Below are 16,075 nucleotides of genomic sequence, written 5' to 3'. Positions count from 1 at the left end.
AAAGGTTAAGGAATTTTATTTTTTACAAATTAAGACTATGTAGATTTCATATATTTCTGAATCAAAAACACCTTTGTCTTCACAGTATGAGTTAGAGAATGCAGCCTGAGCTGAAAACCAAGGAACTAGAAAAGAAAGTGATAACTACAGTGATTACTGTATTAAAAACCTGTTAGGCATTTTCTTTAAAAGTAGTTTTTTATATCTTGTCATTCTTGGCACTGTTTCTAAAAGAAAAACTCCTTTAATCCCAAGCAAAAAAGCACAAGAGGTGGAGTTCGGCTTCAGATGTAACTCAGATTCTCAGGCCTAGCAGAGAATCAACAAATTTATGGAGAGTTGCTAGTGGGGGGTTGATAGGAAGGAAATTCCTTCTGGTAAATGTCAAGTGACAGGCTGGGGACAGCAGCTCAATCAGAGCAGCATCCTCTGCAGAAGCAAGCCATTCTTCTGGGTGGCATGCCACTCAAGGAACCACACGGCCTGCCAACACAACTGTCTCATAGGGTACGGTGATGTGGTACGCTGCGAACCAGCAGCCACTGGGTCAAACTGTATACTGGTTGTGAACAAGGAAAGCCAAAAATGGTGTCCTACGAGCAATGAGTTTTCAATGGCTCCAGCCCTCCTTAGGCTGAAGCTCTGTGAACAGCCAAAGCCACAACCATTCCCAAGGTTGCCTGCCCTTCCGGGCCAGCTGACTGTGGCAGCTCACGGGGAGCAGCTGGTGATCCCCATTAGTACTGCCCCCTACACCTGCAAACAGAAAGTTGCAGGAAATCAGGGGTTTGGTCGCGCGGCCCCTGCCTAAAGGCAGCTACAGACTTCTAGAAATCAGTGAACAGACCAAAACCTAAAAGTGCATCTGTAAAACGGACATTTATCGACTGCCCCAAATCTCTGGCCTGATACTACTTATTAGTGCTCAGGTGGGATAAGACAAAAATGCACCTAAGGACTGTTCTGAATGCTGCCTCCTGAGTCATCACAGCCGGTTCCCCTGGTCTAAACAAAGATGCAGTTAGTGGAGATTTTGCTCTCTCCTGCCTCAAGAGGGTCCTTATCTGGGTTTGTCTGGCAGGATTAGTTACAATCACCCTAGAGGCACAACCATGCCCCTTCCTTATCCTTCCTCTCCTGGGATCCTTATTCATAGTCACCTAATAGAGGCCACTCAGTAATTAAGATAGTGATCAAAAAAAAAAAAAACCACACTGGGACAGTTTGGGAATTTTCCATATCTTGCCATACATAATCAGCCTTTCATAAATGCCTGACAAGAATTTCCCTTTGTACTGAAATCCTCCCATCCCCATGGAAGGAAAGCAGGCAGATTCCCTGAGGATCAGATAAGGGACTGGGAAGGGAACACACACAAATCCACATTCCTTTTGTGATAGCAAGGCAGAAAGGTGTGTTTGCCAGACCAGCGGAGACTTAAGCAGCTCAGAGGAAGCTCAGCATCCACCAGAAGAGGCTTTTTCCTTGTAGGGGCTGACAGCTCAGATACAATGAGCCCAAGTAACAATGGGACCAGAAGTCTTTCCAGTGGAAAACACACTTCCTAGTCCCATAGGAACTGTGCACAAACCAAACAACGCTGAGGAAGGAAGGGCCGAGGTGTCTTTACCAAACAGTCCAGGTCCTCTTGGTGAAGCTCGGCCGGAGAGCGGACTCTTGGAGCTTGCCTCTGCTGCAGACCCCGCTCCTTCTCACGGTGGGCTGGCTGCTTGAGGAGAGGAAGGGGCTAAGGGTGGGGGCTGACAGAAAACGAAAGCAGGGAAAAACCCCAGGAATACGAAGCCAAACTCCAAACTATATTCTGCTAATCAGTTTTTTAGATCAAAAAATTCAAAATAGAGAAAACCACAAAGTACAAAAGCTTTTCTGATGCTTTTCATTATCACAGAACACGCCACCTGTAATGTGTGCAAAGAGGAAATGAAGGGCGGAGGGAGAGGAAGTCAAATTGGGGAAGGCTGGATGGCTGCTTCACTTCTTCTTCTTCTTATCCTAGAAATGGAGGAAAATGACCCAATTAACTTCTGGTGTTGACAGTTAAGCTAAAACTCTTGAGTGAGCCAACAGCTGACTGCCTTTGATTAGGTACTGTAAGACGGAAGGAGAGAAGCTACTTTGGTGTAGGAGGAGCTAAAGCTTAACCGTCTTCCACTGGCAGTCCCCCAAATTGCCAGACTTGACAAGAAAAAAGTCTACGCTCTCGCTCCCGCTTCTAACCGGCGTGAAGCTAGGTGCGTTGCCTGACCACTCCTGGTACTCACAACCGTGACAGCTCAGATACCCACCACCAAAAGCTGCAGACTGGCAGTCTATCCTAAAAGAACTAAATGAGAGGCCAAGACCAACTTTCCATTAGGCCTGAGACGGAAACATAAATCCTGGGCGTAAGCCAACATGCAAAATAATCCAGTCCAGCCAAACTCTTCACTGCATGGGGGTGGAAGCCCAGTGTATAATTACATGAAAGAAAGGCAAGTTGTTTGGACCGAAACTGGGAGGCTGGCTTCGTGCTCAGCCCATTCGTGGCACAGCCGAGACAGGGGCCACAAATCCTATCCAGTCGCCAGCACCCACCACTGCTGCACTATCCCTTGTTCCATTTTAAGTTCCGTGAAGAAAGGCTATGCTTTCAGCTGTTCCCCTACTACTGGAGTGGACAATGCTTGCTCCTCACTAACCCTACCTAGCATACCTCACTTGGGAAAAAAAAAATTAGACCAACAAATGGATACAACTGGCCTATTTCTGAAATAAAGATAAAAAAGCTGGCTGTCATTTTATCCAAATCCTCTAGGATCTCTTTTTGAGTCAAAGCTATCTTTACAGCCTTTAAATTCTTCATATATACTAATTGTTTCTTGCTGCCACTGAAGCTCTTTTCCTTCTGATACTAATCTTGGGGAGACATTTTCTAAAAAAAAACAGAATTGTCTTTACTTGTTCCTTTTTATCCAACAGCTAATGACTTCTAGTTTAACTCATATGCAGTGGCCTGCCTTACAAGTACCCTGGGCCCACACACAGTGTGAGCAAGCTCTCAGGTTTGAAGGACACACAGATGCTGAGCTCAGGAGCCCGTCTTTCCTCTTCGGGTGGTGCTAACCTTCTCATTCATAGCCAGGATCATCATGAGCTTTCTGAAGAGAGTTACGAAATCCAAGAAGAGGTCAACGCAGTGCCTGAAAGAGAACCACCAGGTTATAAACTGCACTTTCCATGTGTCTTTATCCACAAGCCCACAGAGGTACAGGGCATAAAAACCTCACCCCAACCCCAAGAGTCAACCTCACCAGCACCCTACCACCAACGAAGTACCCTATTGTCTCAGACCCTCTTTGACTCCATGAAGCCATGAAGCACAGAAAGAAGAAAATTTAGACTGTTACATTCCTCTCCCTCTCGTCTGCCTAGAGGTAACCACTATTCAAAGGATAAGATAATTAACTATCTATCAATAGTCCAACTTTTAAAAATCTGATGTCTTTCAGGAACTGAGAAAGACAATGCTTTCTAATGGATAGTTCCAGAACCCTGGATATTCCATCATGTATACCCCTGGTAGGCTGGCCACGTAAGTCAGCCAGTGCCACCTGGTCCACTCTTATTCCTACCAATGTGCAAAGAAAGGTGAGTCAGACAAAAGATCATCCCAGAGATTCAGGAAAGAGCCGCTGAAGAGTAGCCTCCTCCTCCATACTTATTAAAGACCATTTTCACACTCACCAGATATAATCTTTATCTCCATTTTCAGCCTTTTCAATAATGAGTTGAGTATCAAAAAGGACAAAGCCACACATGACCACCAGCCCCATATACAGGTTTGCCTGGCAAAAGAAGAATGAGATGTTACCATGTGGTAGACATTGTAGAGAAGAACAGTCATACCTCTCTCTGGTCCTTGGTCACTTCAAAGTACATCAAACACTAACCCTACAGACATAAACATTCACGAAAATTGAAGCCCACAATGAAGACCATATTACCTTCCCAAGCACAATTCTGCACTTATTTTTTTTTAGGTCACTGAAAGAGCTTTGATCATTTTAACAAGAAGCCACTGCTGGACTGGTTTTAGAAAAATGACTTCTGAGCAAACCATCATCTCCACTGCAATGCCCAACCCCTGTTCAGTCTGTACTTTGACCTGGAGCAGAAGGCTCCACTCTGAAAGGGTGAGTGGGGAGGCTTCAAGAGCACTGCCCATGAAGATAAGAGTTTTGGAGGATTCCTAGCCTATCCTGGTTTTAGGAGATTAAACAAGGAAAAGAAACACAAGGTAAATGGGGACTGGAAAGTTATATGCAAATCTCACCTGGAAAAGCCAAACAGATCCGAAGAAAAGGTTCCCCAGGGAAGACAAGAGCATGAGGCTCATGGCCGACATCAAGATACCTAGAAGGGAAGACAAAAACCACCTTGAGAAAAGCTAACACAAAGTTCAGCAATCTCATTAAAGCCATTCTTTACTTTTTCCCCCAAAACAGAGGCTTTCATTCTCAACCCAACAGTTACAAGTTGGAGGGAGGGAAAGGGTCCCAGGGAGAATTTTGGCTAAAGCAGAGATCCTCTCCCTGTTTTCCAGCTCATACATACCTCCTAGAAAGAGGTAGCTACGGCGCCTGGCATAGAGTGCACTCAGGGTGAAGCAGGTGAAGATCATTGCTGTGCCCATGAAGGCAGTGGGAAGGATGCTGTTAAAGGAAAAGGCTGTTATATCAAGGGCTACAGGTATATAACCTTTGTTTAGAAGGTATCTTCATTAAGGTAGAAAGACCTAAGACACTACTAACATAGTTACCTGGGGTTGATGGCAATGCACAAGTCCAGAGCAGGGCCCAGGCCAACTCCTAGAAAACAAAAAGCCCCAGAACATAAAATAAACACCAATTCTTGAAGGATTAATCCATAGCATGGGCATGCCTACAGTCCTAGAAAACAAAACATGTGGACTAAGATAATTCAGTCTCCCTCCCTTCCATCCTCAACTGTTTTCCAGAGAACATATACTTGACTAAATTATTTATGGACAGAGCTGCAAAACCAAGTCCTTGGTTGAAAATCATGGATGACACAGAAGGAACAGAGATTAGGAGAAATGAAGCAGGGAGTTCAAACACTGTCAAGCTAAACTGTAAGGCTGAAAAATTCTGAAGAGCAATGATGTGAGACTGTAATGTGGGCCAGATCAGGAATCAGAATAGAAGAAAAGGATAAAGAGCAAAGTGGTGAAAAGTGGCCAACAACCTGTAGTCATGCAGACTGACTCCCTGTGTAGCAGAAAAGGCCAGACCCGTTCTGCAGGTGGACACTTGCCAACAGGAGGGAAACCTGTCCCAGCTCCAAACACTTCCTCTACTCTGGCCATGCCCTCTCCTTCTGCTCATCCCACCTCTTAACACTTTCAAAAACCAGCTTTTCCTGATCTAAAAATCTAATCTCTAAACCCCTTCCTTTCTACAATTTCTTCAACACTGTACAGATTAGACGCACTCAGAACAAGTTGTATTAACTCAAATGTTGCTCTGTGAGTATTTTTATTAGGTAGGCTTGAACTGTTTTCCTTAATGATTATTCTAGAAGAGCTGTGCTTGTACTTCTTGAGAATCAGCAAAGTGCCCTGTAGGATGAATCTCGATGTATGGCTTTAATGAACTGTCTGCAAGATTCAGAACAGATGCTCCTACGAAAGTTGCCAGCGTTGAGTCCTTAATTCATTAAATCAGATTCTCAGGCCGCTGTTTAGTCCCATGTCCACTGTTAACAAGTCATGCTACCTAAGCTCTTAAACTTCATTCATTCAAGCACATGAATGCTTATTTTTGGGTACAAAAGTAGAAGTCATAGTCACGAGTCACAAACAGCTTACCCTCTGGATGGGGGAGCAAGATGCACTTATATGAAATAAGAAAGGAATACAAGGCACACTCAAATACAAGACAGGATAATACAGTGTGCCAATTGGGATGCATCAGAATATATACATATCTTGGGCCTTGGTTTAAAGAGATACTAAAATACAGTGTCGCTCCCTCAAAAATCAGAGCCATCCCAAACATACCTGTAAGGAAAGCAAATCCAGCCAGAAGTCCCAGTCTTTTTTGCTCAGTTTCATGGCTGTGAGGTGTTGCCATCAGCCAAATCATCAACCCCAAAGAGCCCAAGGCAGAGAGCAGGCCAGCCTGTCAGATCCAGAATCAATAATTAAATACTTGAAACTATCAAATTTATCTTACAGGAGACTTTATTGGATTAAAATATTCACCTGAACTTCCTAATATTTGATCTTAACCTGGAGGCAGTGGAAAAGGCAGTGAAGGCAGAGGAGAAAAACCAAAAGCCTTGTGGAACAGGCTTAGAACCATGACAGATGCTGGAGGCAGTCCATCCACTAGAACTACCCAAGTCAAATTATGAGTCTTGCCCAAGAAACAGAAAAGATGAATCAAAATTGACAGGTGCTTAAAGAACATTTCAATCTGCAGAATTAAGTAGGATGACCTCTTTTTGATCCCTTTAAAACATACACACACAAATACACATAGAGAGAGAGAACTGAATGACCGTGTACTCATGTACCCCAAAACTCACGTTTAAATCCCAATCCCCAATGTAATGGTATTTGGAGGTGGAGTCTTCAGAAAGTGATTAGGTCACAAGTGTGGAGCTTTTTTGAAGGGAGATTAATGATCTTATAAAAGATTCCAGAGAGCTCCTTTGCCCCTTCTACTATGTGGGGACACAGAAGGTGGCCACTTACACAGGAAGCAAGCCCTCACCACACAACAAATCTGCCAGTGCTTTGATCATGGAATTCCCAAACTGTGAGAGATGTTTCTTGTTTAAACCACCCAATTTATGGTATTCTGTTATAGCAGCGTGAATGAACTGAGACAGAGTAAGAACCAAAATGTTAAAGAGTTATTTTAGGGTGATGGGATTACAGGGTTTTATATTTCCTTCTTTAACGAATCTGTTTTCTAAATTCTCTATGGTGAACATGTATTAGTTTAAGAAAAAAAAATTTAAAGCAAATGGGAAAAGTAACAGGCAATAGAGACAGAAAAAAATAATTAAAGATGTATGCAGACACCGAAGTTCCTTCCTTCTTTTAAAGGTAGAGTCGATCCTCAGTGTTCACAGTAGTTATGTTCTGCACAGTCACTGTGAGCAATGAATCAGTGATACCCAACAAATGCTCCTGGAGGAAATGAAGGTGTAATTCTTTCGAGCGTCTTGTCAACATTTTTATCAACTGGCCTAAATAAAATACAAAACCTTACTGAATGTGTGTTTTCTGGTTAAAGACACTTGGGTATGTAGTACTGACTCTTTAACACAACTCGTGCTCAGCAGCACTGTAATTCATGCCTGAACAAAGTTTATCTAACACACGTATTTTCTCTAGAAGGCACATCACAGTATTGCATTGAGCAATACCAGACATTTGAGCGTTATGCTTGGGGCCATTTTAAACATCAAAATCACCAACAAAAATGATAAAAATGCAAAAAATGTGGCACTAAATAGACTATGAAAAGAACACTTGTTGACAGTATCAGAGTTTGAAAGAAGGCAGTATTGCTTTGCTCAATCTCAGCTAGAACATGGTGCAGCGGACAACTCAAATTTTTTGCCACTCTGTATGGCTGCAAAAGTCCACAAAAGCACCACAAAGGCTGATTTTAGAGTTACAAATGAATCTTGGCAAGTAGGTGAATTCACAAATATGGAATCCACAAATAATGAGGATGACTGTGTCTCACTTAAAAAAGCCAACACGACCAGAAACCAAAAGGGCCACTGTTGCCTAAAAGGTACAATGTTTTGGTCTAAACTCGAAGGATCAAAGCTCTATCTTTGAGTGTCCAAAGTAATTTTTCACACAGCTTCTGCCAGATGCCTGAGCACTGGGGTGTCTGAGCATGCCACTCCCCAGCTGTGGCAAATGCCAACATAATTACATCTGCATATTTACATTAAAAAGGACAACTCTAAAAGGGACCAGTCTTGGTTAGTGAGCCTCAAACTTTCTGGTTTTTCCTCAACTGTTCCTTTTATTGATGCTAGCCAAACTCAAACTCTCCCTCAACAAAGGAAAATGCGTTATCATAGAATAAAATGGACCAAGTCCTTAAAGGTCTCAACCCTGTCTCTCCTGGAAATTAAACATACAATCAGTGTTTTGTATCCAAGTACTCCACAGTCATTCAGGCAAAAAGAGGAAGAATGGAAGAACAGATAAAAAGGTTACTGTGCAAAGTCACCCCAGCATGCATGTCAAGTCTGTACTCAGTGGGTGGGGGCCTCGTACGTCAGCAGCTCAGCATTCAGTGTCAGGGTCAAGACATCCTGTTTTCAGTACCTAGAGAGGGCATAACTGCCAGAAAAAGTAAATGGCTCTGCATGTCCTGATTCATGACTGGTTTTGGCTGGGCTTCCCTGATAGCTCAGTTAGTTAAGACCCCTATTCGATTCCTGGGTTGGGAAGATCTACTGGAGAAGAGATAGGCTACCCACTCCAGTATTCTTGGGCTTCCCTTGTGGCTCAGCTGGTAAAGAATCCACCTGCAATATGGGAGACCTGGGTTCGATCCCTGGGTTGGAAAGATCCCCTGCAGAAGAGAAAGGTTACCCAGTCCAGTATTCTGGCCTGGAGAAAGTCCAAAGCGACAGACATGACTGAATGACTTTCACTTGGCTGGGTGCAGATCCCAAACTACTGAAAAAGACTACGGAGAGACACAGGCTTGTACCACCCTGCTGAGCTCGTTTCTTCCTAATGCAATTTATGCCACAGCGACTAGAGGAGAAAACTGTTCTTACCTGAATGAAATGGGTGACCACATGGATATAGGCCCCCGCAGCCGCCACAAACATACAGAGGGCAAAACTGGCATAAACCTTCTTCAGGTGCTGCTGTGTCGAGGGGGTTCTAGGAAAGAAGGTTAATAATGGCCATCACTCCAGGACCAATCTATTCTCTAAGCTAAGAATAATTTTCCTTCTTCTCAGGGAATATATGAAAGTTTTAATACAATAAAGAAAGAACAGAAAATCTTAAATTCTGAGGAATGCCCCACAGCCCAGAATTAACAATCAGTACCCAAACTATAATAACTAACTAGCTTTCAGTGACCACACAGCAGCCCTTAAGAGTTTGGATGCTTTTATCAGAGCCTCTGGACTCTAGCGAAGTTAATATGTTAGTTCATACATGCAAAAGTTAATACAACAGGAAAAGGAAAAGAAAAAAGACATAAAAGGAAACGTAAAAGGAAGCACAGTCAAGGTCAAAGCACTTACATGTGGGAAAATTTAAAGAGTGCATCAAAGTTGATCTTCCGATCAAATATATTCATGATGCTAGTGTCTGTGGGACACAGCCTCCGCTCTGTGGAATCAAGGATATAAGAAAAGTTATCCGAAAGATACAGGGACACACAAAATAACAAACAACTTTCTTTTGATTTTTTAAAAATTTATTTACTTTTTACTGAAGGATAATTGCTTTACAGAATTTTGTTGTTTTCTGTCAAACCTCAACATGAATCAGCCACAGGCATTTGTTATGAAAAACAGCAACATACGAGTTGGGAAACATGAAAGTTATCTGAAAATCCCACTGCCCTAACACAACCATTTTCATTTTTACATATTTCCTTCTAGAACACATTTGCAATCATATGCAACCAATTTAAAGGGGACAAACTCATCTTCTGCCCAAACTGTTTCATTACCAGCAATCGATTTCCATTTTTTCATTAGGTAACTTGCCCCTTTAAAAGACATTCTGTTTCTTGGAGAAACAAAGAAGGAAACTTTTTTTTGTTACAATCCCCAAACTAACTTCCTGAGGAATCCTGGGCCATCCTTAAGAGTTCACAGGCACTGCTACCATTTGTTCCCTGAGGTTTCTCTCTCACAAATGAAAACAACTACAATGGCGGGCTTGCTTCCTGATTTCCTCTTTCCTTTCTCACCGGCATCCCTACTCACCTCAACAGCACCTTCAGTTTTGTTCTTAAGGATGGATACAGTGAGAAGCTCCAGAACCTACTAAAGCCATTCCCCTCACCTCTAAGTCACGGGACTCTGGCCCTCTTGATCGAGATGGTGCAATGATTGCAGGCTGTTGCACGGCCAACCACAGCCTTCCATAACCATGATGAATCCACCCTCTAGAGAATACATTTATAGGATGGCAGAATCCAGCATCTGGAAAGTGTCTTTGTTTAAAGCTTCCATTAAGTGCCCTAATGACATCCCTAGACAGAACTTGCAACAGCACTGAAGCAACCTGCAGAGCTAAGTTTCTCTTACAACAAAGCTAGAGTGCCTCTTGCTTCCAATTTCAAGAGTTAAAGGTGGGGATGGGGAGGGGGGGTTAAATCCTCAAATACCCTGGAGGTTGTTAGTCAGAAAGGGCCAACATTCTGTAACCAGACCCCACTGAGTGGAAATTGTGAGAGGGGAGAATGGCAGTTTGCTCTTTGGCATTTCCCAGGGGGTACTCTCTCTCTTAAAACTGCTGATGGAAAAACCAAAGTCATCAAAAGTTGTTAAGATAGGGAAGGAGGTGTCAAATAAGAATTTCTCCATGATTTAGTGTCTTGTGATTTAAAATCACTAAAAAATTAATTAATTAAATAAAACTAGTTTTCCACCATTACTATCAACTCTAAGTTTTTTTAAATCTATCAACTCTAAAATTTAAGTGAAATATGTAATTATCAAATTTTCTAGATGCAAAGGTAAACAGCAATTGTAGTAGCAATTTTATAGGGAAAATGCAATAAAGTAAACATTTAATAAATATGACAAGGTGTATATGACAACTTCAGAACTGTTAAAATCAGACGGGAAAAAAGTTAGGACTTTGAATCAAGGAAACATATGACAGTTTCCTCTTGGTCTGTTCCAAATAGACACTAACATACAGACAAGTAATGAGTTAAAACTGTTCTTACAAGTTTTGCCAGACAGACTAAACGCACCAGTTTTCAATCTTAGCCTTAACTACCTGTGCTCAGAAGCGTAGAGAAGAGATACCTACATTCAGTGGTTCCTGTGTAAACTCAGCTGAACAAGATTAAATTGCATTCATAACTCAAAAATAGCAGCTCCCATACCAAAAGTATTTTCAGTCCAGGAACAGTCAGTTCTCAGCCCAGCTTGAAGTATTCAAAACCATTAACCAAGTAACTCAGTTAACATTCCAGAGGGCCCCCACAGTTAAGTGAAAATCTTTGTTTAAAAATTTGCTTTTAAAAAAGTACAAAGAATTCCCTGAAGTCTGGTGGGACTCCATGCTTTCACTGCCAAGGGCCCAGGTTCAGGCCCTGGTCAGGAAGCTAGGATCCTGCAGGCCGAGCAGCTCGATCAAAATAGATAAATAAAATGTAAAAGCACATTAAAATAATTTTTATGTTATGTGTATTTTACCAAAATAGAGGAGGAAAGTATACTGCAAGTATCTAAAAAGGTAGTCAATAAAGGATTTCCCCTAACATACATTGAAACCCATTACAGAATGGATACCAGCATTGGTTTGTCTCACTCTGGACCCCAACTCGTACACAGTTCTACACTCCGATCTGAAACAGTAAAGTGGACAGTGCCTCTGAGACTCATGGGAAATTTGCCTGCACTGCATTTGTAAATGAGAAGTAAATGTTCAAGTGTTAATCATAACTAAATTTCTTTAATTCAGAGACTCATTTTATGCTTTCATCCTTAGAAAAGCAGAATACCAAAACTTGTCAAAATTGGTCACGCATACATTGCTAAAGCTTTATTGTAAGTCACTACCTGTGGTTTCCCAGGCCAGCCTCTCTGCCAGAGGCACCCAAAAACATTGCATAGTTCTACCAAGAAAGAAAAACTTAAGTGAACACATTGCTTTGAGTCGGTATTCATGAGGTCTGCTTTGGTTTGAGGAAGGAAGGGCAGCAGGGGCAGGCAGAGGGAGACAGGAGTCAGATAATCTGATCAAAGAACACCTATGTCTTCTCACATACTGTTAAATCTGTTTTATTCTAAGCATCTCCCTTAACCTGTTCTAAAACATAACAGCCAAGCCTTAAATTAAAAAAAAAAAAAAAAATTCTCCTCAATCTTATTCTAACACATATTAAGTACAATGCAAATGAAACATGGCCAAGTGGCCAAAAGCTATGCAAAACAACCATGCATTTAGCATTCTAATAAAAAAAAAAAAGAAAAGCTTGCTGACTTTTGGAGCCAGCACAGAAGCTGCCTCAGTGTATACAATTTAACAACATTAAACCAATTAAGTCAAAGAAACATTGGTCACACGTTGATTTAAACATTCAGTGTGTGAATTATATGGTTCTTTATTCCTGTTGTAGTAAACTCAACCAGATGAATCCTGTTCCCACACATCCAAAAGGATCTGATTGATACTTAAGAAAAATCTCATGTTAAAAAAAAAGTGGGGGGGGGGGGGTGGAGCAGTAATTTTTGTTAGCAGTTCTTCCTACTAAATAGCTTGTAGACTCTGTACAACCATGTCCCTGGAACAGTGGTTAACATGGCCAGCTGCCTCTGAACCCTGGCTACTTCCTTAGCTGTATGATGCAGCAAGTTTCTGGCACTTAACCTCACTGTGCTTCAGTTTCCTCTTTTGTAAAATAGTAACACTTAATATTTCCTACTTCATAGGAATGAGGACTAAGCAAGAGAATACAAATCAAGTGCTCAGAGTAGTGCTTTTTTTCGTAAGACCAGCTCAGTATGTTAACCATTGTTGTTACCAGTGTAATTCATTACTCTCATGTCCTCAGTGCATGACTTCCCCTTTTTTTTTTTTAATTTGTTTAGAATCATTTAACAGATGTTCCAAACACACCCTTCACAGGGCTACAGGTGGTGGCTTTCCCTTTTTTTAAAGTCTAGTTTTAGAAGACATTTATCTTAGACCTAATTTATATACACTCTGTATTTTACTTAAAAAAATATATATTATCCAATAACTAACTATATCCTGAAGGCTTAACAGTTACACAATGAGAGAGTAAAATTAAATGGGAGGAGGGGAGAGTCTAGGAAAATTATAAACTGGAATTGAAAGGAACCTGGTTAAGCTAACTACCGATTAAAAGGTTTAAATGGCATGTCTCTCTGCTGGTACATTTACACTGTCTCTCCTGTCCCCCAGGACCACAAAGCTGTTTTGAGACAGTCTAATAACCACTAAGTGATCGTCTGATGTGGCAAAGAATTTGATGAAATAAATGGTTATTTATTGGCTTGATGTTTTCCTTGCTACCCTTAGGAGGCAGGTCAGTTTAGTTTCAGGAAATCCAAGAAATTCTGTCTCAGCTAGGGCTGAGCTCTGATTGTCCTAGATTTGGATTCCAGATGTCCCAGCCCATCCCTTAACTTGGACCAAAATTCCTGGATCAGGTAACACTGCATCTCTAGGAGGCTGCCTCAGAACCTAACAAGTAACTGGAGATGGAATGCCTATTGCCTTCAATAAATTATTTTTTTTGCATCAAGCTGACACTACTAAATCTCCCTCACTAAAGCACAATTGTTTGACAGACACTGAATCGCCTTAAGAAAGTCTCAATGTCCTAAATGCATAATCATCCTCCAGTATAAACCAGCAATCCCTCCCCAATAAAACCGTATTTAGCCCAAGTGAGAGCAGGCATAGATTAGGACAAACGGCACACTCACTCAACCCTCATTCCTAAAGCTCTTTTTTCCCCAAGTGTTTTGGATTCCAGTTAATTGCGCAGGAACTGTTCTCACACATTTTGCTGTAATCACTTTAAGAACCTGCATGTGATTCATCTTGCTATCCCCCACACTTAAATCTCCAGAGTAAATCTAGATGCTACTATCTAATGAAGCGTTGCAACCACACATCAAGATTTCTCAGCTGGCTCAGAGAGGAACTTCCCTTAAAGGGTCATTCAAGTGGCCCTAAAAGCCAGTCTACAGTTTTTCTCTCCTTGGTTTGAATACTGTTTTTTGAAAACAAAAATGTGTATGTGTCATATAAAAGCTTGTCATAAAAAATAACATACAATTTGGTTAGTAACTCTAGAGGAGAGCAAGGTGGAGTGAAAGACATTTCTACCAGTTTCTACACCCAAATCAAAGTAGCAAAGAAAAATTTAGCAAGATAACGCATCAAGAGAATATTCAGTGTTTTCCCAGAGGAGACTAATACCCTTGGGTAGTTTATGAAATAAAGTGAAACTCTTCAGGCCAGTAACGGTACCTCCTGTAACAATACCACTGACTGCATTTATATAGAACTTTACAACTTTCAAAGCGTTGTATTATGTACATTATCCTCTTTGATCATCATACACATGAAGAAAGGACAAAAATGATTAGTACCTCTCTAAAGATTAAAAAGACAGTTCAAAAAAGTAACATAATAGTACCATGAGCACTGGATTTGAAGTTACAAGTCCTGCCATCAGATCAGATCAGATCAGTCACTCAGTCGCGTCCGACTCTTTGCGACCCCATGAATCGCAGCACGCCAGGCCTCCCTGTCCATCACCAACTCCCAGAGTTCACTCCTGCCATAGTCTACCACATAACTTTGGGGAAATCACTTTACCTAAGGTCATCTAGGCTTCCTCATCTGTGAGAGAACGACGATTAACACCTTCCCTATTAAGCTCACTGAATGCCAATAAGAAAATCTCTGTGAAATTACTGTAAAGTATTAAACACTACCGTCGACATTGAACAGACAGTAGTGCTGACAAACGTCAGAAAGTTAACAGTGGAGCCAGGACCGGTTAGGTAAACTCTAGTGCTCTTTATATATTACACCCGACAGCAGAAAAGCCAAGTTTTCCTTAAAGCAGTTTCAGCTGCTGGTCGAGAGAAATTGTAAAACAACTATGACAACAAACACATCCCGATTCCTCTTATACTTTTCTCTGTATTTTTCAGCATTTCTACAGTAAATACGAACCATACACATATGTCAGGAAAAAACCTGGAAATGGCTGACCAAATATCTGGATTAATTTTACCTTTCCTATTCTTTAGGAGAGTGAGACTTCAGTGGATCAACAGGGGAGAAGGGAGAGAAGGAAAGAAAGAGGGTACTAAGCCAGGTTTCCACAACAAAATAATGGAAAAGGGAAACTACAGACTGCACTTCTCAAGGCTTCAACCATTCTGACTCCACTGGAGGAAAATGTCAACATACTCTTGAAGCAAGGACAGAAAAAAACATTAGACGAGGAAAAAGAAAACACTGAAGAGAATAAGTCAAGTAATTACACAAAGGTGTTTGCAGAAGCCATAAGAAATGTGGTTATGAAATTTTTATCTTTCCTGAACTTAATTCTTAAACTACACATTCAACCAAAATTCAAGATAAACTTGAAAAAAATAATTAACTAGAAAAGCCCATTTGCCGTTAACCTTTAACCTTGAAATTTCTGTCTATGTTTCAGGCATAGTCAGCTCTTCTGCATGATTACACATTCACAACTAAACTATTGCTGGAACAGAGTCTCAAGTTCAGAAAGGTTTTTGTTGTTGTTTGGTCAATGAAAGGCTGATGAAGCAGGCAACGCAACCTGGGCAGGCACCGGGCTGCAATTCCTCACTTAATAAATACACAAAAATACCACAGCTCCAGCAAGTAGGTCCAAGGGAAAAAACAAAAAACTGCCCGATGACGCCTTTCCTGAGCGAACTTTGAGAAAGACGCCCACAAGGCCCAGGCCCAGCAAAGCCAAAGCCACCTCACCTGTCCAAAGGTAACCAATCAGGTCAGAGCGGGGCTGCCCAGCGGGGCTGGCAAACCAGGCCTAGCCCTGGCCTCTCCTCACCTCCCGCCTCTGCTGTTGGCTTCCAAGTAACTAAGGTGCCTCCCATGTCACAAAAGAGTGTGGCATCACCCGCCCCGCCGTGACAGGGCAGCCTGTCGGACCAGGTACTCCCGAGTCCAAGCCCCAGCCCCTCACCCACAGACAGCCTAGCCAGAGGCCTCCCAGCAGGCCAGCAATCGGTCGGGAGGGGTTGGGATGACCACAAGCCTGTAAGG

At 41.8% G+C, this 16,075-nt stretch overlaps 1 protein-coding gene across 1 annotated transcript in view; it reads right to left on the bottom strand.

Annotated features, from left to right (window-relative positions):
* Nucleotides 1-16,075, bottom strand: part of TMBIM6 (transmembrane BAX inhibitor motif containing 6) — a 16,692-nt gene continuing 617 nt past the window's right edge. The window contains exons 2-10 of the mRNA XM_010857782.1: nucleotides 9,325-9,412; nucleotides 8,845-8,953; nucleotides 6,080-6,200; nucleotides 4,820-4,868; nucleotides 4,615-4,712; nucleotides 4,334-4,413; nucleotides 3,745-3,845; nucleotides 3,125-3,200; nucleotides 1-2,013 (exon numbers count right to left, since the gene is read on the bottom strand). Coding sequence (XP_010856084.1) covers nucleotides 1,993-2,013; nucleotides 3,125-3,200; nucleotides 3,745-3,845; nucleotides 4,334-4,413; nucleotides 4,615-4,712; nucleotides 4,820-4,868; nucleotides 6,080-6,200; nucleotides 8,845-8,953; nucleotides 9,325-9,380 — 711 coding nt within the window. The 5' untranslated portion in view covers nucleotides 9,381-9,412 and the 3' untranslated portion in view covers nucleotides 1-1,992. The remainder of the gene's footprint in view (nucleotides 2,014-3,124; nucleotides 3,201-3,744; nucleotides 3,846-4,333; nucleotides 4,414-4,614; nucleotides 4,713-4,819; nucleotides 4,869-6,079; nucleotides 6,201-8,844; nucleotides 8,954-9,324; nucleotides 9,413-16,075) is intronic.

The sequence above is a fragment of the Bison bison genome, unplaced genomic scaffold (assembly GCF_000754665.1).
Source record: "Bison bison bison isolate TAMUID 2011002044 unplaced genomic scaffold, Bison_UMD1.0 scf7180017864383, whole genome shotgun sequence".
NCBI classification, from domain to species: Eukaryota; Metazoa; Chordata; class Mammalia; order Artiodactyla; family Bovidae; genus Bison; species Bison bison.
Note: the sequence above shows the minus strand (reverse complement) of the source record. Positions and strands in the feature narration are given on the sequence as shown.